The sequence below is a fragment of the Asterias rubens genome, chromosome 9 (assembly GCF_902459465.1).
Source record: "Asterias rubens chromosome 9, eAstRub1.3, whole genome shotgun sequence".
Lineage (NCBI taxonomy): Eukaryota > Metazoa > Echinodermata > Asteroidea > Forcipulatida > Asteriidae > Asterias > Asterias rubens.
Window position 1 is genome coordinate 3,104,967 of NC_047070.1, and position 27,495 is coordinate 3,132,461.

A 27,495-nucleotide genomic window follows, 5' to 3' on the forward strand; every position below is an offset into this window, starting at 1 on the left:
AGTCCTTGGAAATCATATTGCATGTGACAATCTGTGTGAAAGTTTAATTTGGAGTTTTTTTATACTCAAATTTACTGTAAACAATTCGGTAATAAAAAAACTTTCGAATATCAAAATGCAATGTTAATCGTTTCGGGATGTTGCTTTTACTTTGATGTTTTTTTTTTGAGCTGAATTCGGTTAAAAGTTTTTCGGCCGTCTATGTCTGCTGTGGAAATTTTACTCAGTGATGTATTTGAGCGCTATATGAGAAGCCACTTTTGTTATTATTGTTATAAAACAATTCATTGTCATTTTTCCCTTGCGAATCAGCTATATCCAGACATCACAACCTATCTCGATACAATCCAAGTCGATCTTTCTGGCGTTGAAATCATTTCACCAATGACAAAGACTTCCTTGACAGAATTTATGGACTCGGGTGTTGGTGATGTCAATTACACACAGTATCTTGAAGAAGTAAGTAAAATTGGTTTTCAATCTAGAAATTCCGTATCAAAGATTGTAGCAGGCCCATGGCTTTCAGGTTTCTTCTTTCTTTTCTTCAAATCATTCATTTTCTTGTCCAGCCCTTGGGTGGATATGTTTTTTTGCATTAAAAATTTCTTTATTATTATTTTATATGTCGAGGCGTGTCTTGGCTGCCAGTTAAGAGCACCAGACTCAAGCTCTTGTGTTTCTGATAAGCAAAGTGTGGGTTCAAGTCCCGATTGTGGAACTTCGAGCAAGATACTTTTACCATTAGTGTTTTGTGCTTCAGATGGGACATTAATCTTGTGTACTAGGATTGTTAGTGTCCGTAAAAGAACCAAGAACATCGTGGAAGGATAGGGGTTAACCCCAGTGTTTCTGGTTCACACAGCAAGCACCTTTGTCTACAGGTGTCCTCAGGCTTGCGAGCTACAGTGATTAAGTTGACATAAGGCCGAGTTAAAGTCGGTAGCGCAATGGTCGAGCGATGGAAATCTTGACGCGGGAGCATGAAAAGACACAGTTTTTAGGTCTCAGCGATGACTATAAACTGTGTTTTTTAGGATCACGCGTCAAGATTTCCACCGTGCGACTATAAACCGGCCTTTATGAGGCATCTGTTAATTCATTACCAGAATGTATATAAGATATTTAATGGAACCAATGATTATTTAATAGTAATACGAGTAATGTTGGTTGGTAAGCAGTTTGCATCAGCTAATTCCATTTTCTCAATAATAATATTAATAATATGGGCGTATTTTGGTTTGTGAGAAGGGGGCGAGGTTTCAAAGAGAAGAAAGTTGGTATCCACCTTGTGCGAAAATGTGTAGAGTTTTATTTTTAATTAATACTTTGGTGGTTTGGGAAGCTTCATCTTCTCCAGATTGAGGGAGGGGGGGGGGGGTGAGAGCGAGAGTAGTTTAGATCAGGCCTGCTTTTTTTATATTTTTATGCAAGTCGCCAGACATAAAGGCCTGAAGGTCACTCCAAGGTGTGGGCTACAATGTATTTCTGCCAGGGGCCATTGGCACCTATTCCTGGGGCTGAAACAGGGTTACCCCCTTTACAGTCCATACGGATGTAGGCTTGGGTATCATCCACTAGGAGCCACCTACTTCTAGGGCTGAAACAGGGTTACCCCCTTCACAGTCCATAAGGATGTAGGCATGGGTATCATCCACTAGGAGCCACCTACTTCTAGGGCTGAAACAGGGTTACCCCCTTTACAGTCCATACGGATGTAGGCTTGGGTATCATATCCCTCCGCTTGTGACCCTCGACCTCAGAAGAATATGAAATTTGACTCCGTATCTAAGGCGATATCCCTCAAAGATTACAAAGTGACTTTGACTGATTTACGAATACTTAGATTCGTAAAGGGGTTATCAGAGTAACATTAGCAATTAATCGTTGTTTCTTTTAATCCTACAGATCAGGAAAGGGAATACGATGGTGGATTTGTTATCCTTGGCAACACAGTTGGAGAGCTATGCAGTGGACCCGTTACCAGATCTTGTAAGATTCTAATCTAATCTAATCTAATCATATATTGTTTAAATTGCACCACATACAATTATCTCAGCACACTGTTGTACATTATAATGACAATTAAAAGTTAATGTTAAAAGTTGAACAAGAAGAGGTAAAACTTATAGTAAACAACGACTACCATAATATGAACGTAACAAATGTGTTTTGACCAATGACTTAAAGGATTCATAGCTGTGGGCTGCACGAATATTTGATGGAAGATCATTCCATTTATACCATGGGTGCAACAACCGAGAAAGCACAATTTCCATAATACTTAGTCATCGTATAATTCACATGTGGAGGCTCCAGCCAAATCTCACTACTCTGCCTTGTTGATCTCTGCGGAAGGCGGAGACCGACCAGGGGCCAATTTCATAGAGCTGCTTAAGCAAAAAATTTGCTTAAGCACGAAAATAGCTTGCTTATTTTACACATGTTACTGGCCAAAATTTCATGCCATATACATTGCTTATGACTAGTATTTAGCTGTTGTTTACTTAGCATAACAATTGAGTGGAGTCTTGGCCGGTAATCTGATTTTACTAAGCAATGAATTTTTTGCTTAAGCAAACTTTTGTGCTTAAGCAGCTCTATGAAATTGGGCCACGGTCAGTGAGGTAGATTTGGCACAGTGACATTCTCCATTATCGTATATGTAATGGCAAGGATTTTGAATCGAATCTGCTGTTCAAATGGCAACATGTAGATGCCGAAGCACGATCAATATTGTCGATAAACAAGATTTCCAATATTTTGAAGAAAGGGAACTGGTTAGAGGCACTGGACACGCCTGGTAAATGTCAAAGACCAGTATTCTCACTTGAAGTATCCCAATATCTGTGTAAATTTGAACTTAAGTGAGAATAACGAAAGAAAAAATACCCTTGTTGCACAAGTTTGTGTGCTTTCAGATGCCTAATAAGAGTCTTCAGTTCTGAAGTCTTTTAACTACCGTACTACGTTACTTCAGAGAGAACCGTTTCTCACAATGTTTTGTGCTATCAACAGCTTTCCATTGCTCTTGACCAAGTAAGTTTTTATGCTAACAATTATTTTGTGTAATTACCAAAAGTGTCCAGTGCCTTTAACCACACTATTTTGTTTCTTCTTCAATCAGTGAACTTGAGATTTATGTTTTTTTTTTTTAGAAGCAGACCAGGTTACGGGAGCATGCCTTCACGCTACGCAATATTCAACGGGACAATGTTGCGCCGATGCAATCTTATGTGGTAAGGTCCTTTTTCTTTTTCCATTTAGTATCACTTCTTCTGCAGTCGGGAAATCTTCACTGCGGATAAGAAGGGTCTTAAGATGCGTCTTATCTGATTTTCAAAGGTTAACAAAAATCGCTGTGTCCTTTGTTCCAATGCCCCATGTCTGATATTGAATGAGTTCATTGCGACGATAACTGTGTGAAAGCTTACAATAAAATAATACCTTTATTTCGTCCAGGGTAATTCTTGTTAAAAATTGTCTTCAAATAAAACCTTCACCGTTCATGTTATGTAGTTTTAACAAGCTTTGAGGAACGTAGCGACCGAAGAACTAAGTCATTGCCATGCTGCCGCCCGCAATAATAATAATAATGTTGTGTTAATCTTTGAAGATTGACTTTTTTTAAATTCGCGCAAACTGTTTTTTTTTCCCGGCGCAAACTTCAAACAACAAAATTCTTGCACAATCTTCAAAAAAGGCCATCTTCAAAGATTGCGCACGGTATGCGATGCATGAAACTGGGATTTGAAGCTGACGTGTTGATTAAATTTGAGTGTTATAAAAAACCCAAAGAGGATTGATAGAGGTTGGGAATTTGTGAAGAAGGAGTCTCATGTAAATAAAGTTTTAATGGGATATTTGGAGGTAAAATGGTTGTGTTTGATATTATCTTAAATTACTTTCTTTTCTTCTGTTTGATTAGGATTCCTTGGAGGCTAATCTAGACGTACTTCTTAGTAAAGCTAGCGATCTAAGTGTAAGTACGGAGTTGGTTTTCTTGATCAAGTTTCTAAAATGAATTGAACTGCTTCTTGGTTTTATATGTTATACTTCTTTGCTGCATTCCCTTATTAACTGATTATTATTCATTGTTTGTAACCCTCGTTAATGGCACTGGACACCTTTGGTAATTGTCAAAGACCATTCTTCTCACTTGGTGTATCTCAACTTATGCATAAAATAACAAACCTGGAAAAATTTGAACTCAAATTGGTCATCGAAAGTGTGAGAAAATAACGGAAGAGGAAAAAAAAAACCTTGTTGGTCGCACAAGTTGTGTGCTTTCAGATGCCTTGAATTTTAGACCTCAGTTGAGGTCTCGAATTCAATTAAAAAATCTTAGTGAGAAATTACTTCTTTCTCAAAACCTAAGTTACTTCAGAGGGAGTCTTTCTCACAATGTTTGATACTAACAACAGCTCTCCATTGCTCGTTACCAAGTAAATTTAACTGAATATTCTTCTATGTTTATAACCCTTGGTAACTGATTAATCTTCCTTGTTTATAACCCTCGTTAAAGGCAGTGGACACTATTGGTAATTGTCAAAGACTAGCCTTCACAGTTGGTGTAGCCTTCACAGTTGGTGTATCTCAACATATGCATAAAATAACAAACCTGTGAAAATTTGAGCTCAATCGGTCATCGAACTTGCGAGATAATAATGAAAGAAAAAACACCCTTGTCACACGAAGTTGTGTGCTTTCAGATGCTTGATTACGAGACCTCAAATTCTAAAACTGAGGTCTCGAAATCAAATTCGTGGAAAATTACTTCTTTCTCGAAAACTATGGCACTTCAGAGGGAGCCGTTTCTCACAATGTTTTATACTACCAACCTCTCTCCATTACTCATCACCAAGAAAGGTTTTATGCCAACAAATATTTTGAGTAATTACCAATAGTGTCCACTGCCTTTAACTGATTATTCCTCCTTGTTTGTGATTTCTAGCAGTTAGTAAACCAGTCACTTTGTGACCCGGACCTTGTTAACTGATTGTTCTTATTCGTTTGTGACCCCTTGTTAACTGATTATTCCTCCTTGTTTGTGATTTCTAGCCGTTAGTAAACCAGTCACTTTGTGACCCGGACCTTGTTAACTGATTGTTCTTATTCGTTTGTGACCCCTAGTTAACTGATTATTCCTCCTTGTTTGTGATTTCTAGCCGTTAGTAAACCAGTCACTAATGAGAACCATTGAAACTCAAGATTTTATTCAGACAGACGGACCAAAGATTTTCAGACAGGTAAGTCCAGTTTTCTTTGAGTGAGCTTGTTTTCTGGTTATAATTAGTTAATAATTTTCTTTCAAGAGGAAAAATGGGACTGTCAACTTTGAAAATTTAACATTAAATATTATTTAGTCTTCGAGAAAGAATCTGCTAGGGTCGAAACGTCGGGCCATTACCTTTTTTTTTTTTTGCATTAGATATTATTGTGAGGTAAACCATTTGCTTGTGAAGTAGATGTATAATTCTTGAATAAAGCCCCTTTCAGGCGGTTGCTGGTATTTATGAATGGGAATGAAAGAGCAGTGACTCGTTCTTAATTGGTCGTTCATAAATACCTCAGACAGTTTTGCTATTCCTATTGGTGGAGAGCGTGTCACGAGGGGGTGTTTAAACGGTTGATAATGACCAGCTGGAGCTCTGTTTATAACCGGTTGTTTTCGGAGACTACGCAAGGCGTTTCTTGTTACGGGCGATGCGGGCGCTGTCAGTGAGTTGGGCGATGCGGGCGCTGTCGGTGAGTTGGCCGCGCTGTGTGTGAAAAGAAAATGAGAACGTCTTGCATCAAGACTATACACGCACGAACGGAACCGGAAACTGTCCTCTCAGTCATAACAATGCAACACATGGGCGTACAGAGCTCAAGCACGTCGGAAACGGATAAGTTTTACAGATTTCTTACTTTATAATGCCTTTATGAATGGGAGTAAAAGATTAGTGACTTGTTCTTAAACAGCCGTTTAAAACCTTGCAGGCTCATTGCCGTGCGATAAAGGCCTGAGCCTTCTTCACACAGCAACGACCCTGCCAATTTTAAACGGCCGTTTAAGAACTCGTTGCTACCCTTTTATTCCCTTATTTAAGAAGTTGTCTGTTTCATTTCCTTAATTAAATGTAATTTATCTGAAACATTTTTTTTCTTTTCTGCGCAGGAACTTAGTGCATTCACCAACAGGATTCTAAACTATGCTGATCAGTATGTCTTGTATTTTCTTAAAGCGGTAAGTTATTCGTTTGATCTTAAATAGGTGTTGTGTAATGCATGTGTAATGCATGTCTCGGGTTTAAATCCCACCTGAGTGAAAGTGCCGAGTATACACTGCTAACACACATCGTTGTAAGGAAGGGTAAACACCAAAATTAATAATGAAATGTCTGAAACCTTTTTACAGATTAACAATGAAGTTGGAGAATGTAAACCTATTGCCGATGTCTACAACTCACTGACGAAGCTAGTCTGCAACCAAGTAGTGGATTCATTCGTAAGTTTTTGATTTCTTCAACGTAAAGGATCATAATAATAATAATAGTAGGTATTTATAAGGCGCTCTTACACAGGGTACGACAGCGCTTTACAAGAAACAGGAAAATACGCTAACAATTAATGGCACTAATGGGAAAATAGTTTGTCTTTAGCATTTAACCATGGAACAGGAAAGTTTTGAGATAGGATGTGTAAGTGGGCTGATCTTAAGAATGTAGTATCTTTGAGATTGCCCAAAGATGACAAGAAATATTGTCACATGTCCTCAAAAGGGTTTTTTTTTTTTTGTCTGCTGCAAAAACACAAATGTCCACAGATTATTATTAAACTTACAAGGTTTCAAGATAATGATGGTAGAAAGCATGCCTTAAATATTAGTGGATTAGTGGATTCATTCGTAAGTTTTTGTTTTCTTCAACGTAAAGGATCATAATAATAATAATAATAATAATAATAATAATAATAATAATAATAATAATAATAATAATAATAATAATAATAGGCATTTAATAGGCATTTATAAGGCGCTCTTACTTTCTGAGGTGCTGTAGTTTTTGAGAAATGAGTAAAACAATTTCCTAACGAAAAAAAAATTCATCTCAGTGTCACCACTATCCCCAATATTATATAAAAGAACTAATGAGTGATGACCCCGAGTAATAAACTAAATAAAACACACAAAGAAATGACTACATGAGACCATGTTAAATTTAGATAATATATTTACAACAAAAATTATTTACAATTATGTACAACATTGGGTAAATCGGTGTAATCATTAGTTAAACCCACAGTCAATTGAATCACTTATTATCGATTGGCCAAAGCAATCTTCTATCAATTAATGAATAAAAATCACAGATACTTGTACTTCAAAGTTACGGTAGCTCGTCTCTATAGTCTTTAGTCTCCCTGTACGTTCACGTACGATGAATGGCGATTGGCACGCAGTCTAGTATGACATCATACAGATGACGTTAAGTTTAGTCTCCACTTCAGGAGTTCACAGCGGCCCTCGTCTTTCAGTTCATCTCAAATAGGGAGTCTCATGGACGGGAGATCGAAGCCCCAAATAATGGCCATCTAAACAGTAAATAAATAACCGAAATCCTTGCAAGCTTTTTGGATATATCTCAACATAAATAATACAGAGAATGAATGCCATTTGAATGAATTCTCAAAACAGTAACCGCCAATTCACAAATAATCTCCGTAAGATAATCTCTGTAAATTCTGAAGAACTTCTGAATTTCCTTTTGCCCACAGCAACTTCATAATTCAATCTAACGATGTCTGCCCATTCAAAAATGTCCATGCCAATATGCAACTTTAGCAGAGTATCAATAGTACACAGAATTCTTTACACATCAGAAAAATACAATATTAATCATCAAACAAAACTTACGGTTATTGTGCGGGCGAACTAACTTGAGGCGTCTTCAGGCTGAGTGTTGCGGTGTCGACCGGGGTTAGGAAGAATCGTTAATATGGCTCTGTTTTGCCTATAGTTTTTGGATCACAGATCAAACAAGACAGAATTCTTGTTGTCTGTCTACCTGTTGCTTCAGGAAGCTTCACGCAGTTGGTACAGTCTCTAAACACTCACCATCAAAACATGCTCTCAGATCGCCGATCAAAATCGTTCTGATCAAACTAACATTCAATTTCACTAGCAAACTCACTCACTACTAAACTCCCAAAATCAACAAAAGAACAAACACCAACAAACGACAGACTAAACAACAACAATAACAGAACTAAACGGGGACAATAACCACGGCCGATGTATTACGTAATGTACTGAGACAACGAAAAAAGCGTCCTATGTTACACTAAAAAAAGCACTGGAAAAATACAGGAGGGTGCGGTTTGTAGCAGCGGGAAAATTAAACGCGCGCGATTGGCTTAAGGCTATACGTCATGCGGGAAGGCTAAACCAATGTGTTGCACGGGTGGCTAAAGAACAGTAAAAAATAATTAAACGCAGCGCGATCCTGACACTCAGTGAGACCGAAATTATTTTAGCCTGTACAGCGAATTTAAGCTACGGTCCTTTCCTTTAGAAAAGATTGGTAATCTATTGCAAACATTTCCACCTTTGACCCCCTGTACAACGCGGAACGCACAATTTCCATCATTTTGGGAGTCAATTCCTTTTCGTAAGTTTTGACTCTCAAATAAGCAGACAGGATGGGTGCGTGTAAGTCCACTGCACATTGCGCAATGGGTCAATACGCATATTGTAGGATGAAGAGTTGTTCTGCATGTAAAACAAAATGATGACCCCTGATCTTTTATCGTCTTATCTTCCTTCTATTTGTTTTCCTTAGAATGGATTTTGGTTATCGCTGGGGTGGTGCATTATCTTCTTCATCCCGAGTATCGTTTTTGCCGTCAAGCTTTCAAAGTTTTACAGACGGATGCGATTCTATGAGGATTACTACAACGCGTAAGTTTAGCGCTTGCAGTTTAGTTTTCTATTTATCCATCCCAAATCCATATTTAGCATATAACAAATTTGTTAAAGTCACAAGACACCTTTGTTGATGATTTTGTCCGTCTCCTTACAACAAACAGGTTGTGTTTTTTTAAATGTTGTGTACCGGTTCCAGAATAGATGTTTTAGAACCACACATATTGGTTCTAGCGCCTCACATACATATCGGTTCTAGAACTACAACTATTCAGAAGACAGAATAAACGTGCAAACTTTATTACTTATTTGTGTAATATTTTGTTCTGTTTTGTTTATTACAGTCATGACATTGAGACGGTTCCAATGAAGGTATACGGTAAGTAAGACACCATTTTGTTTAACCGAGAACTCATCACAAAGAAATGCATCTTGTTGATCAACAATTTATTTATTGTAATTAATTGTGCGCCTTGGGTGTCTCTATTGAGACAGATATGTTCTTTATAAGTTTATAATTATTTATTTATTATTTATTAATAAAAAACACACAATCCATGTCTTCCTAAGCAAAGGATTTCCCATGAAACACAAACGCTGAACAAGAAGTTATTGTCTTTCTCTATGCTCGCACTATAGGCCTACTTGTGATATGAGATGGGAAACATGGCAAAATGTACATCACATTAAAAAAAAACAAGGTGCTCTTTCCAACTGTTCACAGTTGGTTGGGATATGTTTATATCCAAGACAGTAAATAATAAACCTTTATTGTAATGCAGTAATAGTTGCTCCATGGGCTTAGGCAGTAACTGTGTTTGTGTACAGTGACCAGTCAAGCAGATATGGGTTAAGAATAAACTATAAATTGTAGTAGAGTGTCATGGCTGAGTGGTTAAGAGCATTGAATTCAAGTTCTGGTGCTATGTAAGTCACCGGAGTGTGGGTTCGAATCCTGGCCGTGACACTTGTGTCCTTGAGCAAGATGCTTTCCTATAATTGCTTCTCTTCACCCAGGGGTATAAATGGGTACCTGTGAGGGTAGAGGTTGACTTTGTGTATGAAAAAGCCATCGGAGCGCCAGAGCAGCTCGGGCTGTATACTCCCCAGGGAGCTGAGAAAGATTAAAGGGATGTTATTGGCCCTATGACCAGGGCACTATATGTAAAGCGCATTGATACGGTTATTGTGGAATGTGCTCTATAAGAATTTGTTATTATTATTATTAGTAGTAGTAGCAAACTTGTGGGTACAACCATGTAGTAATTCTCTTTTGAGGAGTTTTGGCTCTGAAAAGAGCCGGTTTGGTCTCGATGTTTCAAACAGTATACTCTGCTCATCTTCAGGAGAAAGCAGATAACCAGATGTTTCACTATTTAGACCTAAACAAAAGTCTAGAAAACATGTGTACAAATGTAATACGACGTATTTACAATCTATAATTGTTTGTTTCACCCTTAGAGTGATGATGACCTATCGACCTTTTCCAGCTACTCTGAAGATAAGCATCTGATCTTTGACCTGTACGGTTCTTATTTCTTGAAGGACACGTTTATTTTTCTAAACGCATAGACACTTTTGGTTCCATACACTTGCCTTTTCTGTCGCAAATAAGATGATATTTTTTAATAAATTAAATATTTCTAAGATTTTTTAATGGTTGTATTGCTTCAGGCTGTCACTCTCGAACAAAGGTTTTGACAAAATGAGAGACCGCAAACATAGGGCGAGATAGCTCAGTTGGTAGAGCGACGGCAAATTAAGGTCGTTGAAAAAGTTTATATCTTGTTATTTTATGGCTACAACAACAAATAGTGCCAAGTTATTATAAATTACCCCACCATAGTGGCACTTATTATTGTTCTTTTTAAAAGTACATTACAAATAGTTGTGCATTTGTATCGTTAAATAATTTTAGTGATATCCAAGGTTTGTTATTGAATGACTTACAAAGGAAATATATGTAAATAATGGACGTCAATCTTAACAAGTAAAAACCAATATTAAGTAATAAATGTGCCATAGTTTTGCTGGACACATTTCCTGACAAATTTCAAAGGTGCATGTAAGCTTCCCTCATATAAAGAGGCCTTCTTATTATTTTGTACATAGAATACTTTTGTGTTTGAAGGAACACATTACCTTGGATCGGTCGAGTTGGTATTTGAAAAACGTTTGTAACCGTTGTTATAAAACGCACATGGGTAGAAAGATATTGTAAAAGTAGAATACAATGATCCACACAAACGTGCCTCGAAATTGCACGGTTTTCCTAATAACCTCGTTGACTAACACGGTCGGCCATTTATGAGAGTCAAAATTTTGATTCCCATAAATGGCCGACCGTGTTAGTCGATGAGGTAAAAGGAAAACCATGCAATTTTGAGTGATACTTGTGTGGATCATTGTATTCTACTTTTAAAACATCTTTCCAACCATATGCAATTTATTAAAACACCGGTTACAAATGCTTTTTATAGACCAACTCGTCCGATCCAAGGTAACGTGTTCCTTTAAAGTCAACTCAGAAATTGTTTTCTAACATGTTAGTTTTTAACCTTATTTATAATTGTGTATTTTGTTTACTCTTTATTCCGGCTGCATGCTTAAGTTCATTTTGATCTTGTCTTGCCAAAAAGTATGTGTATTTGTAGGAGGGTTGGTTGTAGCCTATTGGCAAGGCCTTTGTGGCTTAAACAGACTTGTTTCTACGAATCGACTGGAACTGGAAACTATACACATGAGTGGAGAAGCCACAAGGGCCTTTCCCAACTTACATGGGGGAGCCAAATTTTTTACCAATCATAAGCTATTGGATCAGCATACATAAGTCTATTATTTGCATATAAATTATGAATTATGTATGTTTGAATCTATTGGGTCAGCATACATTAGTCTATTATGCATTGTGATTGGTTCACCTTTAAGCTCTTTTCTTAATTGCATATAAATCATGAGTATGTCCGTTTGAATCTTTAGGAATAATTCAACAGACAAAAAAATTGGAAAAAGCTTAAAGGATTCGCTTCTCTCGCATATGGTCTTAACTTCTCGGTGCTTGGTAGCTACACAACTTTGCCTGAGCCACGATAGCCTTGAGAAAAAGCTAGGGTGATCAAAATGAACATAAAGTCCCTGTGCACAATTTGTTTTGATATTTTTTTTATGTTTGCACACAATTTTCTTTTCTTGGTGCTGAAAAAAGGAACTTTTTAATCTTAACTAAATTTCACAATTTATATGTATTTAACTTATTTAGAAAAGTTTTACTTAAAGCTATTTTTTTTTACATTGCGCATTTCCCCCACAAACTTAGTTTTACATAGTTTTACAAAATGTACGTGCAATACATGTCATCCATCACCGATGGTTGATCAAGTACAAAAGGTTTAGAAAAGAACTTTCAATACTTGAAATATTGATATTGAAGTTGAATTTATCCTTAAGAAGATGTAAAAAAAATCCTTATTTAATTTTCTTTTAAATTGAAACCCTCATACTCTTGGTGTGATTTTCCAGAGAGTTGACCCACCATTTGAAATCTTTCAATTTCACAGGTTGTGTAAGATGGCATAACTGTGCACAGAGCAAACACTTAGGTACCGTGCATTCAAATTATTGTACATGTATTAGTATTACTATTATCCAGGGCTCAAATTTAGGGGGGAAACCCACAAGACTGCAGCCGTCGATTTCACCAAACTCTTCCTAACTTAGGATTAATCTTAGGAGTTGGGACGTGTTAAATTCTGTATCCGAAGACGTTAGGGCGCATCGAACCCATCCTAAGTTAGGACGGGTTACTTGTCCTAATTCTAGCGTTTCGTGAAAGCGGCTGCAGGGCATGTTTATTTACTGGACCAGCGTGTATTTTAACAAGACCAGAATGTACAACGTAACGAGAGAAAACTTTCTACACAGTTTAAATGTACCATTTTAACTACTCTTTATTTGAACATACGCTGAGGGGAATATCTCATTAATTGTATTTTAAAGAATTAAGTATGTTTTAAAACTCAGCATAACTGAAAGATAATTACCAGCCAACAATGAACATCATTTTTTAATATACTGCTACACAGTGAGGTACTTGTAGTCATTGAAAAACACAAGAACGCTGAACTTGTCAAGTCCTGATACTGACCTGGGCCCAATTTCATAAAGCCTGTAAGCACAAAAGTTTGCTTAGCAAGAAATTTCTTCCTTGATAAAAACAGGATTACCGACCAAATTTCCATTTGTTGCACATTGCTTGTCACTGGTATTCAGCTGTTGCTTGCTTATCCTGAAAATCATAGAAATTTGGTTGGTAATCCTGTTTTTATCGAGGAAGAAATTTTATGCTAAGCAAATGTTTGTGCTTACAGGCTTTATGAACTTGGGCCCTGGGCTATAATTACTGGCCTCGAGCCTGTGGCCCCTAGTATCAAATACCAGGCTGACAAAGTTTATATATAATTCAAAACCCACAGTGGATGATATTGAATGGTCAGACAGTAGGAGGGTTGACTCTGTACTGTGTAAATTTATTAGCATTCACCTAGGCCAGCACAGTTCATATATCATGTGAAACCACCATGAAACCACCATGGTACATAATAACGAAATTATGCATCTTATAAAACATCAAGGTTTTGCAGGTAAAAAGCTTATATTTTTATGTCGCCTGTAAACAGTATTTAGATACGTTGTGCCTTATTTTTCATAAAAACAAATAACTGCATTAAATTTTGAGGTATTTATACTGTATACATAACAAGTTTTATTCAGTTAACAGTTTAGTAGATTAATACAGAATTCAAATAATATAAAATATGTTGAACACAGAACAATTGCACCAATAATATTAAATAAAGGCCTCAAGAAAATGTATTTTAATAAATAGTTTAATTGCGTTTCAATTATTGTAGGACTGCAGATAAATCTTTGTAAACAGGGCAAAATTTCATAAAGTCTGTCAGCACAAAACTTGCTAAGCAAAGAAAAGTGTTACTTAACAGAAACAGATTACCTGCCAAAAATCCAATATGTTTACATTGTTGTGGTTGGTTACCCACTTATTTTTTGCTTAGCAAAGAAATTTACTTGGCTAGTATTTTCTGCTAAACAGTTTATAAAACTGGGTGCTTTTCAGGTTCCTTTTAGGTTTCAAGTTGTGCTCTTGAAGTTTGACAGGCCAAAACTATTTGTTTTTTTATCTTTAGCTTTGATTAGCTCAAAGATACATTTTGTACAACAAGGGTGTTTTTTCTTGCAACTTCTTGAGTCCAAATTTTCATAGGCTTGTTATTTTATGCATATTTTGGGATACACCATAAGTGAGAATACAGGGCCCAATTTTAATGGCTCTGCTTACCGCCGAGTTCTGCGCTTACGATCACGATTCCCCGCATGCGTGCAAGTGCCGAATTTCTGCGCTAGCGGTAAGAAGAGCCATGAAATTGGGCCCTGGTCTTTACTCTTTGAAAGTTACCAAACATGTTCAGTGCCTTGAAAAGCAGCTGCTATGAAATTGGGTCAAGAGCATTAAGGCATTTGCTTGCATTGCCTCCGTGAGCTATCTGGCCTGGATTTACTGCTCACTAGACACCATGAGAGATTGCTCTCTCTCCCTGAGTAATGACATAGCCTTCTGCATCTTCGCTATGTCTTTCAAGACACTTTGCCTGACTGATGACTTCATCAGTGATGAAGTCTGTGTGTAAAGAAGGAAAAGGGCGTGTCAGATTTACTGCTCACTAGACGCCATAAGAGATTGCTCTCTCTCCCTGAGTAATGACATAGCCTTCTGCATCTTCGCTATGTCTTTCAAGACACTTTGCCTGACTGATGAAGTCTGTGTGTAAAGAAGGAAAAGGGGTGTCAGATTTAAAATCATCAGAAATGTTCCCTGTTTAATTATAATAAATAAAGACAGTGCATATATTGTGTGGGTACACAGTAAAGTGGGACCTGCACCATTTACGACTATTCCCTTCTAAACAAAATATTGAGGAGGGGGGGGGGGGTAGTTAAACCATCAATTAAATGAAGGAGTAAACGGCATTTCATAAAACATAAGAAAACTGTTATTTCCTTTGATCTAAAAAAGAAAGACAATCTTAGTGGGGATTTGAATGCGAACAAAATTAGTTGATTGATGAGCGGGAGGCATTCCACTGACGACGCAGCAATCATTGGCTGAAAAATCCCTGAAATGCAAAATATGAAAAATAGAAATGCAAAAAATCCCTGAAATGCAAGATATGATTTGTATGCAAATTGTTATCAATTCAGATTCACAAACCTTTTTCTTTTTCATGCTTCTTTTGCAATTTTGATCTTGTTTTGGGCAATCTTGTACTGTGCCTCCATTCTTGGCTGTCAGTAAGTTCACTGGGGAACTTTGGAACTCATAAACATCATCGGGTGCTTTTTGACTTTCATCCCGCAGAAAGATCCCGTCATGTCCACTAAGTGAGGATTCCAGATGATTATCTGCTGCAGGTCCAGCCACCAGCTCATCGGTCGTATCGTCGGAGTTGGGAACAACATTTATTATCAAAGATGATGAAATGTTTGCCGTTGGTTTTTCTAGAGTTGGATTTCTCACCACCAAGTTCTCTGTCTCTACACTCGGTTTCTCCATCAGCGGAGCATTGGAGTTTTTTTCACGTTTTGATTTCAGAGGAGGAACAAATGCTTTTTTGTTCTTGCCCATGTTGATTTCAAATTGCTGTTTTCAGGAAACCAGTAGTGACCAGCAGAGCAGTGTGAATTGTGAGAGTGAAAATGTGGAGAAGAAACATACATGGAACTTATTAGAAATAAAATGTCATGTACCTGGTGCTCTAGATTTTAATTTCAGTTAAATTTATTCATTTTATTTCAAATATTAATTTCATGTTTAACATGCAATTATTATAACATAGGCCATTACAAAAGTACACTAATAAAAGCAGAACGCAGACAAGGTCAAGGAGACAAAAGCTAACCAACACAATAGTTAAACAAAATAAGATACGATAGCCCACTTGTGTGGCTAATAATAAAGAGAAGGTGGCTTTACAGATGCCACACCCCCGGTGATGGAGGATTTCAAAATCTCCTCATTTCATACTGTACGACAGAAAAAAGACAAAATTGTTGGGCATTAAATTATCGTAGCGTCATACGTTATCGACACTCATATGTTTTCGGTCCCCAACTTTGACTCCCGTTTACCGCAAGATTGTGCAAGCTGCACCAGTGACAGAAGCTATGCAGTTTACTCACAGTCTGTATTTTCATCAGGCTTAATCATGCTGAGAAAAAAGTTTCCTGTCGTTGGTTATGCTCAAACATTTATAAAATGATTGATTTTTGGTACTAATCATTAGTACATTATTATGCCAACATTCAAATGAGTCAAAGAAACATCATCCAACCTCGAAAGTTCAAAACAAAATTACTATCTGCTAGATTGAGTTTCATTCTGCTTTAGTCACTAGATGGATCACGTGAGGTGGTTACTATTTGGGATTCTATGGTGTGCCAATATGGGGAAAATATTAAAATATTTTAAGTGAAAATGACAACAAATTTTTATTTTTTATTTACTGCATACTCAGTGTTTTACTTTCATGCCTTATGACATATCTGGATTCTAATATAGTAGCCAAAATGCCTTAGGACAAAAATGTAATTAAATTGGAAAGTTTCCGTATGGCGCCACTACTTTTTCATTCGAAATAAAATAATTAATATAGTATCTAATTTACCCGATTGACATATCCCTTTTTGTAAAAATGAGTGAAAAAGTGGTGGTGCCATACGGAAAGTTATCCATTAAATTTGTTAAGTAGTAATTGAATAATATTTTTGATTTATTTTGCACGCCATACTAGCTTCTGAATATTCAATAAAATACCAACCAATGAAAGGTGTGAAAACATATGTCGTTGCTCCAATGTCGTGCATGCATAAAGCACTGTTAATGGCGGACTGTCTCTCGCAACGTAAAACCAAAACTTTAAAAATTTCAACACACCATGAAGTGTAAGTGTTATTGTTAAAAAATTGGATAGATGATTTGAAAAAAAAAAATTAGTTTTTGATTGTGAACAATTTTCCTGTTAGGCCTATCCTACTGAAAACACATGACACCAGGAATCCAGGATATATAAATAATGTCTTTGTTTGACTTTTTCTTTTGTGAAAAATACACAAGAGAATAAAGAAATATAAAAATAAATCGTACCTAGGCCTTTTGCCAACAAACTTTCTGAAGCTAGAAGAAAGTGTAGCACTGATATCAGGACAAACAAGGAAAAAGTACCCAAAGAAATTGATTGAAACCAATTCCTTTGTAAAGTTGTTGTGTGTAAGAAAAGTGTAAAAACTTTTTTTAATTAAGCGCCTTGTCGCAAGAGGGCAGCATTACCGCGCCTAACCTGCGCCGCAGTCGCTGGCAGGCAGGACATACAGTTATTGGACTGCATGTTATTTTACATTCCATTTTACAACTTTTCTTTTGACGGTTTTTCTTCTCGCTGCTAGTATATTAGTTAACGGCCCAAACTGGAGGTTTATGTTCTGAATTTGCTTCACTGAGTTGTCGTGAAACGCTGCACCACCCCCACCCCCCCCAAAAAAAAAAAAAAAATCCTTTTTTTTAAAACAAAATGTTGTGTTTGCCTTTGATTCACTGTCTGCAGCCACTATCTGTCTTTAAAAAAGTAGTAAGAATTTTTTGTTTTAAATTTAATTGATAAGTTTGGTCATAGAGCAAGGAATTTTGGGTCAAATTGCCAGAACATTTTGTGACAGGACCATAAATCGACTTACAAAAGAGTCAATAAAATAACGACTTGTAATCAGACTATCTTGCAGAGTCGCCGCGAGAGGGCGCGGTATGTCATAACAGTTTGGACGTCGATCATAACATTGCAAAACAAACTGAAATTATGTGTCAACACAATCTGTTTGAAATGATCGCAAGAACCCTTTTCACAGCTTCTAAATAACACGGCTCTTCTTGTTTAGGTAAGGTCCAAGGTCTTTTTTACTTCCTTCATACATTATTGAATTTCAGGACATTTCCCCACATGTTTTTAACGCTAAAAGTTTGGTCATCTTTTTTCTTGGTTGAATTGAATTGGATTGGATTGTGTGTGTTTGTATGGAGTCGTTTGATTTTGAATGGCTACTCCCATTGGAGCCCTTTTCATTTGGTTGTTGTTTTGTTTAGATGACCTTCAGTCAAGGGAACTCGGCAAACTCCCTCAAGGGGACATAAACGCCAAGCTGGCAACAGCCAATCTAGATCTCTCTCATACAAACATTGGATTAATTTAACGTCTATGAATGATTATGAACTGCACCCAGACCCAGTACCACTAGACTAGTTGCGATAACGTAACCCTCCTTCCGACGACCGGAGGAGGGTTACCTTATCGCAACTAGATTCTAGAACTACACAAATCAAGAAATTGTGATTCAGTAACTAGACGACAATATTTATTCTAGTCATTGTGAAATCAGCGGTTAGCTGGGGCATTCGAACCCACAACCTTGTGATTGCAAGTCCTGCAGTCTAACCACTTGACCACGGTGACATTTGAATTGTAGGCGCTGTCCTCCGAGTTTAAATATTAGTTTAGTAACTATTTATTTACGGCTTGTCAATATGTTCAGGGATTTTGTTAAGTCTTTTATTATTAAAACAAAATTAAGTCTTGGAAGCTGGATGCTCCTGACCCGAGTCCTATCCTGAGGATTGTCTGATAGATTTCTTTATTGATGTAGTGTAACCATGGTAACAGTGAGCTCTGATTATCTTGGCCCAGTGTAGTTGCGATAACGTAACCCTCCTCCCGCTGTCGGGAGGCCTCCTCCCGCCGTCGAGAGGAGGGTTACTTTATCGCAACTAGGCCCAGTGACAATATGCTTGACTCCCTCCATTGATAAAAAATAGTTGCGGCAATCGAAACCCTTGAAATTGATCCTCCTGACTGTCGGTTTTCAAAACTAGCTTTACATAGCTCAGTAATGTAGTAAGCAAAATTTTGCACTTATATTCTTATATTGACATCTCGCACTCTCAATGAATTCTGGGTGAGGTCAAAGGTAAAGAATAACAATCAAATCTAACTTAATATTTTATTTTCCACTGCAGTTGGTTTGATGAGGAGAACGTAAGAAGACGTCTGTTATTGCTACGGACATCATCAGGTGGAAATGACAGCTGTCGCATTTATAGACAGATTGTAGGAGGTCGAGATTTCTTTTTGTGAGACTAAAATGGCGGGTTTTCTTGACTTACCCGATGAAGTACTTTTGTATATCCTGAGTTTGCTAAGAATATCAGAGATTGGTTGCATTGCCCAAGTAAGCAGAAGGCTCAATGCACTGATTGGTCAAGATGCTGCATGGCGACCAATCAGCAGACAACTTATCAATATTCAGGAGGATGAAAAAACAAGAGAAAACTGTGGCCACAAAATTGGGTAAGTAAACGTTTTAAATTGGTGCATATCTTACTTCGAAACAACATCTCCAAGCAGCTGGCTTTTCCAAATAACACTGGGAAGAATTGGCCAAGGAGAGTGTCACATGGTGTTTAATCACCAAGCAAGAGCAAGGGCTGCGTCAGCTGAGGAAGCCACAAGCTGCAGAGATCAGGAGGATGCGGGGTCACAAGAGAGTGGTGATTGCAAAACGAAGGTGATTGCCTTCGTGCCCCCTGGTCATTGCCTTGGTGCCCTTCATAGAAAATTACAATTTCCTCATAGGTGCCCTTTACTGAGGAGAAAATGTCTTTGTGCCCTTGCCCCTTTCAAAAATGAAGCATACATGCCTTGGCTCGATTTCACGAAGAAATAAAACCCATTGCAAGACAAATTGTCAGTCTCACCATAGTGATTTGTATTGTGACATCACCCTTTACTAAGCAACTACGATTGATTTGCAGTTACGAATTAATCTTAGCTCTTTGTGAAACCAGCCCCAGGGGCATCATCAACTCAAACTCCGCAACTCGCCCCTAATAGTCATACATATTAGCGAGTGACAGGCTATGCATCAGCTCTGCTCAACTGTTGAATGCTAGGCAGTTTATTTGTTTACATTTTATGTCTAGTTGTAACAGACTGATTCTGTTGTTAAACATGTTTTAAAGCCATTGGACCCTTTCGGTACAGAAAAAACTCAAACAAGTTCACAGATTTACAAATAACTTACAGGGTTTACAGAAGGTAGTGGTGAAAGACTTCTCTTGAAATATTATTTCATGAAATGCTTTACTTTTTGAGAAAACAGTAAAACAATATCAATTCTCGATAGCGAGAATTACAGATTTATTTTAAACACATGTCATGACACGGCGAAACGCGCGGATACAAGGATGGGTTTTCCCGTTATTTTTTCCTGACTCCGATGACCAATTGAGCCTTAATTTTGACAGGTTTGATATTTGATATAGAAGTTGTGATACACGAAGTGGGGGGCCTTGGACATTACTGTTTACCGAAAGTGTCCAATGGCTTTAAGGGTTGGATGAAAAACAACTGTTTTTTGTTTTGTCTTTTAGACGCAGACAGAAGTCCTTGAAGGAAATGTGTAGGATCTCCCTCAACTGGACCAGAGGAAACAAAAAGGAAAATATTCTTTCTAAATTTAAAACTCGGTAAGTGGTTGGTAACAAATGCTGATTATTTGTAAACCCACTTCACTTTTGTGATCTCAAAAAGATTCTGAAAAAAAAAACATGTTATTTTTTTTTCTTTTCCTGTAGCTAAACTTTTGTTGCAAGTATTGTTACTGTACTTTGTGAAATGGCCGAATAAGGAAGAATAATAATATTTATCTTTCTAATGATGCTTTCCTTCAGGTATTTACCCTGGCTTCAACTAGACGGCCAACAACTGTACATGAGTCAAGGGGAGAAAGTCCACAGTTTCCGACTGCATGATAATGGCAGTATATACAAGAAACCATTAGTTTCCTTCCATGGTCAGCTGAATGACGTCACACAGTTTGTTGTCAAGAAGGATAGACTTCTCACAGCAGGATGGTATGTTAGGGAGGGTCTCAAGAATCAGGCATGTTATTGGTTATAGGCACGTGATTGTGGAGCTTATTGGTTATAGGCACGTGATTGTGGAGCTTATTGGTTATAGGCATGTGATTGTGGAGCTTATTTGTTTTAGAAGGACACCAGTTCCAAACCTCCAACCCCAAAAAGTTCCTAAGCACAACAAAATTATGCTTAGCAGAATGAAGTAACCAGTTACTCTGCTAAATGCCATTAGAAGTCCATGATATTCTATGAAAAGTTGCTTAGCACATCATATAATGCTTAGAGAGAATAAAGTTACCTGCTAACATACTATTTTAAATTTGCAATAATTTCTACTTAGGGAGCTTTATGAAATTTGGCGGTGCTGATGAAGACTAAAGTTTTGTAGGGTTTTGTGGGTCGGTATGACTGTCAAGAACAATTTTTTTAAAGTCGTATCAACAAGAAAGCAATCTTGAAATGGTGTAATAGGAAAAGCTTCATTAAAGAAAGAGGCTAGAATAAAACATCTTTTAATTCATTAATTTCAATTACCAAAGTAAATACACCCACTGGTGAAAAAGATATATATTTTCTGAGTTTTTGTGGCGAAACTCAGAATTTTTTTAATAGAGCTTTCCCATAATGGTAATTAAACATCTTGTAACAAAATTAATTTGCTTTCCTTTCCCAAATTTGTTCACAGTGACGCAAGGTTCCTCTTGTATAGCAAGTACACCGGTGCCCTGTTGAACTGTTACCAGCCAGACGAGCAGCGTATATCAGGTTTAAATATCATGTGCGTCGACATGACGGACGACGTGATTGTTGGGGGAGTAAACGATAAATCAATCACCCTTTGGAGATGTAATTGCCAACAGCCGATGAGGTCCATCACAATGTCGGATACTGTCAGGTCACTGCGTACAAGTCCAAGCCAAAGGTTTGTTAACCTTCCTACTATTGGTACAATTTTCACATAGTGAGTTGACTAAAAACTGTTTGAAAACATTCAACTGATGGGTTGAAATTGAAGTTGAATTGAACTGTGTACAGAACCATGAGTGTACTGTGAAGATGCATTTACCCCACGTTATTTTAGTTTTAAATTCGTAAGTTGAACAAAGACAAATTGACTAGAGCGGGACTTGGACCAATGACCTCCTGATTAATATGTCGGCGCTCTACCAACTCAGTTATCTACATGTAGCCCTATGTTGGCGGTCATTCTATAATTTTGTCAATATTGTTCGAGGGTACAGTCGGAAGCCATGCAACCTGTAACTGCCATATAGCCAGGGATCACACCAAAGCCTTACAACACAACCTGGGAAGCAGTAATAGAGGGACCACCTAGTCAATTTATCTTTGTCCCCCCCCCCCCTGGTTTTAGTCTATGTGGTTGGCACAATCTGTTAAGTTGGCACTCATTTGACACTGCATTTCTTTATTGTGTGATTTACAGATCTTTTGCAAGTGGCTCTTCAGCAGTAGCCGATCGACAACCGATAAAAATATGGGATATAGAGAGGTGAGACAAAAGGCAAAATATCCCCTGAGGGAGGTATATATCCCAATTTGGGAAAGTTTATACCCAGTGAGCCATAACAAATTTTAAAGGGTCTATGTACTTTTTGCAGGACAAAAAACACAATGACCACAGATTTACATTAAACTTACACAGTTTGAAGATAATAATAGTAGAAAGTTTACCTGAAACAATGTCATGAAAACAATTTTTCGTCTCAGTGATCATGAGACCAAACTTATTTTAGCATGTAAAAATGTATTTTTTGTTTTACTCATTAATTTTCTCAAAAACTACAGTAACCTCAGTAACTAATATTTTAAGGTACACTTTCTACTATCCGTATCTTCAAACGGTGTAAGTTTTATGTGAATCTGTGGACATTGTGTTTTGTGTTACAAAAAGTACCCAACTCCATTAAAGGCATTGTTAAAAGAGATATCCATTATATCTGCATTGGGAGATAATGGTTCCAATCAGGGTAGAAGTGTATCAGAATTGGGATAGTTTAAGTCATACTCAGTGGGCCATACAAATGTTTTAAAGTTATTATTTTCCCCTAAAGGTATATCAATTTATATCCGCATTGGGCAACCAATAACTGAAGCTCAAACCTGTCTAGTTGGGTTGCCAAAACTCGCCCCAGATTTGTGACAGTTTCCATTTTGTTATCTGTTATTATATCCATAGTGGTAAACAGATTATGACGATTGGACGTAATTGGCGCCATGGTGCCGGTATACTACACATGCAATATGAGTCACCAGACACACTACTCTCTGCTGGTTATGATACCTTTGTAAGAATGTGGGATCTCAGGACAAACTGTATGTAAGTATTTGCGCAAGCCACACCCTTGTATGCGAGTATTTTCAACAGCCATGCCCCCTTGCAAACCCAGGTACCGTTGTAACATACACATTAAGAATTGTGTATGGGTGTTCGCCGTGTTTGTAGTTCGCTGTAACTACCAAAAAGTTGCCCCCAATCATGTGGCGTAGCAACTGTCCCTATAGTCTGATGAATCCAAATTTATGAATCCAAATTTTAACTTGTGATCAAGCATCATTGTACTCGACTTTCAAATCTAACTTGCCAAATGCTTATTGACTATCCCTGGTAGGCTACTTAAAGGAGTTTTGAAACCTTTTGTAGATCAAGTTTTTGGCTATGGCATGAATCCCTCCTCACTGCAAAACAAAATACAAAAAAAATGAATGAAGATTTATTTTTGCTACCTGTAGAAAGTTAAGTTTAATTAACCATCAAGTTTTTGAGAGAAAAGTTAAAAATAACAGAGCAATGTTTTCAGGAGAGTCACATCGATTCATTGTAGATGCTAAAGTAATTTTTGGGGAATTGTTTTACTTATTAATTTCTGAAAAACTAAAGCATCTCAGCTAGTAATGTTTTAAGGGAAGCTTTCTAATATCATTATCTATAATTAAACCATGTAAATTTAATGTAAATCTGAGACAAAATGTGTTTTAAGTAATTGTTCCAGTGGCCTTATATTTATTCCTGTTTGATTTTTATCTGCAGATTACCGGTCATTGAATTGGAAGATCCACACGACTACACTGTGTACTGTATTCAGTCTGACGGCAAATATCTGATCGCTAGCGGTACAGCGCTATGGGGTGTGGCCAGACTCTGGGATAAACGCATGAATAAAACATTACAGGTAAACATGCGTGTGTAACATTTCTTTTGGGAGGAGCAGCGTTGGCTCTGAAAAGAGGTCTTCATGTTTTGTGCACTCTGCTTGTCTGTCATTTATTATGTTCTTCTTAGGTGTGTGTGATAAGAGGCTATGGAATTCCATGTGTAATACTTAGAAATCATTTTTTTTGGCATTGTTTAACCTCCAAGATGGCAGCACGATGACTTTAGTTAGTTCCAACACCCTGAGTCATGTTAGTGTATTTTCCTAATGCTAACCCTGAATCCCTAGTTCACACGGTTTTTTGGAACATTATGGTTGTAAAATGTAGCACTCACAATGACATCAATGCATAAGGTCCATCAATGATTGCCAGCATATTGCGCCACAGCACCTTGTAAACCATATACATGGTGCTGTGCAAAAGGAGTATAATTCAAACGTAGCCCCACATACCTTGCAGGAAAATACTGTATGTTAAAGTGCCTTGAACGTCACTGAATACGCCCGCTATAAAAATATAAGAAGCCACTTTTATAATTAAGAGGTTATTAAAGGAACACGTTGCCTTGGATCGGTCGAGTTGGTCTTTGAAAAGCATTTGCAACCGTTTGTTGTAAAATGCATATGGTTAGAAAGATATTTTAGAAGTAGAATATAATGATCCACACAAGTATCACTCGAAATTGCTTGGTTTTCCTTTTACCTCGTTGACAAACACGGTCGGCCATTTATGGGAGTCAAAATTTTGACTCTCATAAATGGCCGATCGTGTTAGTTCACAAAGTAAAGGGAAACCCACGCAATTTCGAAGCAAATGTGTGTGGATCATTGTATTATACTTTTAAAACATCTTTCTAATCATATGCATTCTATAACAAACGGTTACAAACGCTTTTCAAAGAACAACTCGACCAATCCAAGGCAACGTGTTCCTTTAAAGGCAGTGGACACTATTGGTAATTACTCAAAATAATTATTGGCATAAAACCTTTCTTGGTGCAGGTAATGGGGAGAGGTTGATGGTAAAAAATAAAACATTGTGAGAAACGGCTCCTTCTGAAGTGCCATAGTTTTCGAGAAAGAAGTAATTTTCCACGAGTTTGATTTTGAGACCTCAGATTTAGAACTTGAGGTCTCGAAATCAACCATCTAAACGCACACAACTTCGTGTGACAAGGGTTATTTTTCTTTCATTATTATCTCGCAACTTCGATGACCGATTGAGCTCAAATTTTCACAGGTTTGTTGTTTTATGCATATGTTGAGATACACCAACTGTGAAGGCTAGTCTTTGACAATTACCAATAGTGTCCACTGCCTTTAAACCAACACGACAGCTTAAGTAATTTTTGTTTTCTTCTTATTTACTTCACAGAGTTTCTTCATCGGGCGAGGGAGCAATAGTCCAGTCTATAGCCTTCAGTTTAACACTACTCACATGTACGTTGCTTTATCAAACTCACTCAGGGCTTTGAGTTTCACTGGGAGGTGATACATGGAGTTAACTTTTGGTGACAATATCTTGCACTCAGGAAAATTACAGCTGGAAACAGGCGCTCCAGCATCGCGCCAAACCAAACTATCAAATTAAGTACTTGAACAGTTTTGAGTGTATCTGAAAGTCAATACAGTGTTGGCCTATACATTGCTATATGGGGGGACAGAATATCTGGCGGACGGATTTCCGTGGGACACCTAAACTACCGATTCTCAACTGATGAAAACCACCATACTCACTGTGACTCACTAAAGGCAATGGACACTATTGGTAATTACTCAAAATAATTATTAGCATAAAACCTTACTTGCAAAAAATAGTTAATGGCCTGACGTTTCGACCCTAGCAGAGTCTTTCTCGAAGGCTAAATGACAACACAACAAACATGAACAGGTAACAAAGTACTTGGTAACAAGTAATGGGGAAAGGTTGATAGTATAAAACATTGTGAGAAACGGCTCCCTCTGAAGTGAAGTAGTTTTCAAAAAAGAAGTAATTTCCCACAAATTTGATTTCGAGACCTCAGATTTAGAATTTGAGGTCTCGAAATCAAGCATCTGAAAGCACACAACTTCGTGTGATAAGGGTGTATTTTCTTTCATTATAATCTCGCAACTTCTACCTTTTTCACAGGTTTGTTATTTATATGCATATGCTGAGATACACCAAGTGGGAAGACTGGTCTTTGACAATTACCAATAGTGTCCAGTGTCTTTAATCTTAGTTGGGCAGCCCCCTGGCCCAACTTTGGTGCGCGTGCTTTAAAATTGGGGATAACTGCACATCATCAATTGGTGAAAGTTTTTTAACTTGCACTTTCTTTTCAGTTGAAAGTGTGAATGTCTAAGTACATGTATTTGTATTGGGCTTTTGGAGAAAATTAAAAATCAATTGGGACTTTTGTTTTTAAATTTTGAGATTTTAGCTTTGAAAATATTACCTATTTATTCTTGTATTTATAAAAGAAAATATTTAAAAAGAGTAAACTTATTTACAGTTATTTGAATTAAGAGGTTGAAAAGTGTTGCTATGATATCATATTAAAGGTTGAAATAGTTAATTTAGAAATTAAAAACACAGTGGAGGATATGGTATGGTCACAGTAGGCCTGCGCCCTTAACCAGGGACCCGTGTTTGCACCGCTCGTGTGAAAGGGGCTTTAGTTAGACTTGTGGACAAGTCGTTAATGGTCCCACGTGTGAGATAGTCGAGTTGTGGCCGTGCTATGGCGAGATCACTGCTCTCGCGCGAACTGCTGGTTCCTGACTTCGGAACCGTAGTCGTGACAGCAGTGGTAGAATACCGCAGGAATCGCGGGGAGAGTCGGAACGCTATCACCGCGACAGACATTTAAAGACTTGTCCACAAGTCTATGCTTTTGTAGATGCATTTACCACATGATACCATATTGTAGGCTGGATCAATCATTCAATCCGCACGGTGGGTGATATTGAATGATAAGACAGTAGGGGGTTGACTGTGTACTGCTATCTCTAATGAGTTGGGGGGTTCTGAAAAGAACTGTTGGTTTCAACTCTACGTTTCGATCAGTATGCTCCGATCGTCTTCGGGAGAACGAAGAAAAATCATATTGCAGGCCGACAGTTTTATTTGCGGCTCCAAACCACAGTGGAGCAAGACAATATTGAATGGTCATATAGTACAAGGGTTACAAGTATAATACTTGATTGTTTTTTGGGTGAGGTAAGTTTTTTTTAATAAATAAGCATGGAAGTTTTCTGCAAAAGTGTTTTAAAATATTTGGTCCAAGAAGTTGAATAACTCTATCCTTCAAGGAGAAGTAAAAGTGAATTACTTATTAGAAATGGAACAAATGTTCAAAACTTAACAATGGACTGGAAAATAAAAGACACTCGTGACC

General features: G+C 37.4%; 3 protein-coding genes and 1 long non-coding RNA gene across 6 annotated transcripts in view; 2 read left to right on the forward strand and 2 right to left on the reverse strand.

The window, feature by feature from the left end:
- The window catches only part of LOC117294996 (prominin-1-A-like), a 44,450-nt gene extending 33,380 nt beyond the window's left edge, over window positions 1-11,070 (forward strand). For 2 of the 3 annotated variants that reach the window (XM_033777559.1, XM_033777560.1), the window contains exons 16-25: window positions 313-459; window positions 1,906-1,989; window positions 3,156-3,236; window positions 3,926-3,979; window positions 5,166-5,246; window positions 6,161-6,229; window positions 6,401-6,490; window positions 8,823-8,941; window positions 9,250-9,284; window positions 10,367-11,070. In XM_033777559.1, coding sequence (XP_033633450.1) covers window positions 313-459; window positions 1,906-1,989; window positions 3,156-3,236; window positions 3,926-3,979; window positions 5,166-5,246; window positions 6,161-6,229; window positions 6,401-6,490; window positions 8,823-8,941; window positions 9,250-9,284; window positions 10,367-10,371 — 765 coding nt within the window. In that variant the 3' untranslated portion in view covers window positions 10,372-11,070. Of the gene's footprint in view, window positions 1-312; window positions 460-1,905; window positions 1,990-3,155; window positions 3,237-3,925; window positions 3,980-5,058; window positions 5,139-5,165; window positions 5,247-6,160; window positions 6,230-6,400; window positions 6,491-8,822; window positions 8,942-9,249; window positions 9,285-10,366 lie in introns of those variants that run through there. The other variant, XM_033777562.1, reaches the window with a different exon arrangement.
- Window positions 7,197-7,989, reverse strand: LOC117294997. Its single transcript, XR_004519608.1, has 2 exons — window positions 7,898-7,989; window positions 7,197-7,575 (listed from the first exon to the last, which is right to left on the reverse strand). It is a non-coding gene; the product is annotated as an uncharacterized LOC117294997 (long non-coding RNA).
- A 3,290-nt stretch (window positions 11,071-14,360) lies between the features above and the next one.
- On the reverse strand, window positions 14,361-17,263 carry LOC117295115. Its single transcript, XM_033777682.1, has 3 exons — window positions 17,124-17,263; window positions 15,192-15,620; window positions 14,361-14,741 (listed from the first exon to the last, which is right to left on the reverse strand). The coding sequence occupies exons 2-3, from the start codon at window positions 15,603-15,605 to the stop codon at window positions 14,634-14,636; spliced, it is 522 nt and encodes a 173-aa protein (XP_033633573.1). The 5' UTR covers window positions 15,606-15,620; window positions 17,124-17,263; the 3' UTR covers window positions 14,361-14,633.
- A 539-nt stretch (window positions 17,264-17,802) lies between these two features.
- Window positions 17,803-25,933, forward strand: LOC117294830 (F-box/WD repeat-containing protein 4-like). The gene is made up of 9 exons (XM_033777366.1): window positions 17,803-17,908; window positions 19,041-19,371; window positions 20,454-20,549; window positions 20,754-20,936; window positions 21,628-21,864; window positions 22,387-22,452; window positions 23,140-23,280; window positions 23,992-24,133; window positions 25,491-25,933. Exons 2-9 carry the CDS (start codon window positions 19,166-19,168, stop codon window positions 25,605-25,607), a joined length of 1,188 nt encoding a protein of 395 aa, XP_033633257.1. The 5' UTR covers window positions 17,803-17,908; window positions 19,041-19,165; the 3' UTR covers window positions 25,608-25,933.
- The last annotated feature ends 1,562 nt before the right edge of the window (window positions 25,934-27,495 follow it).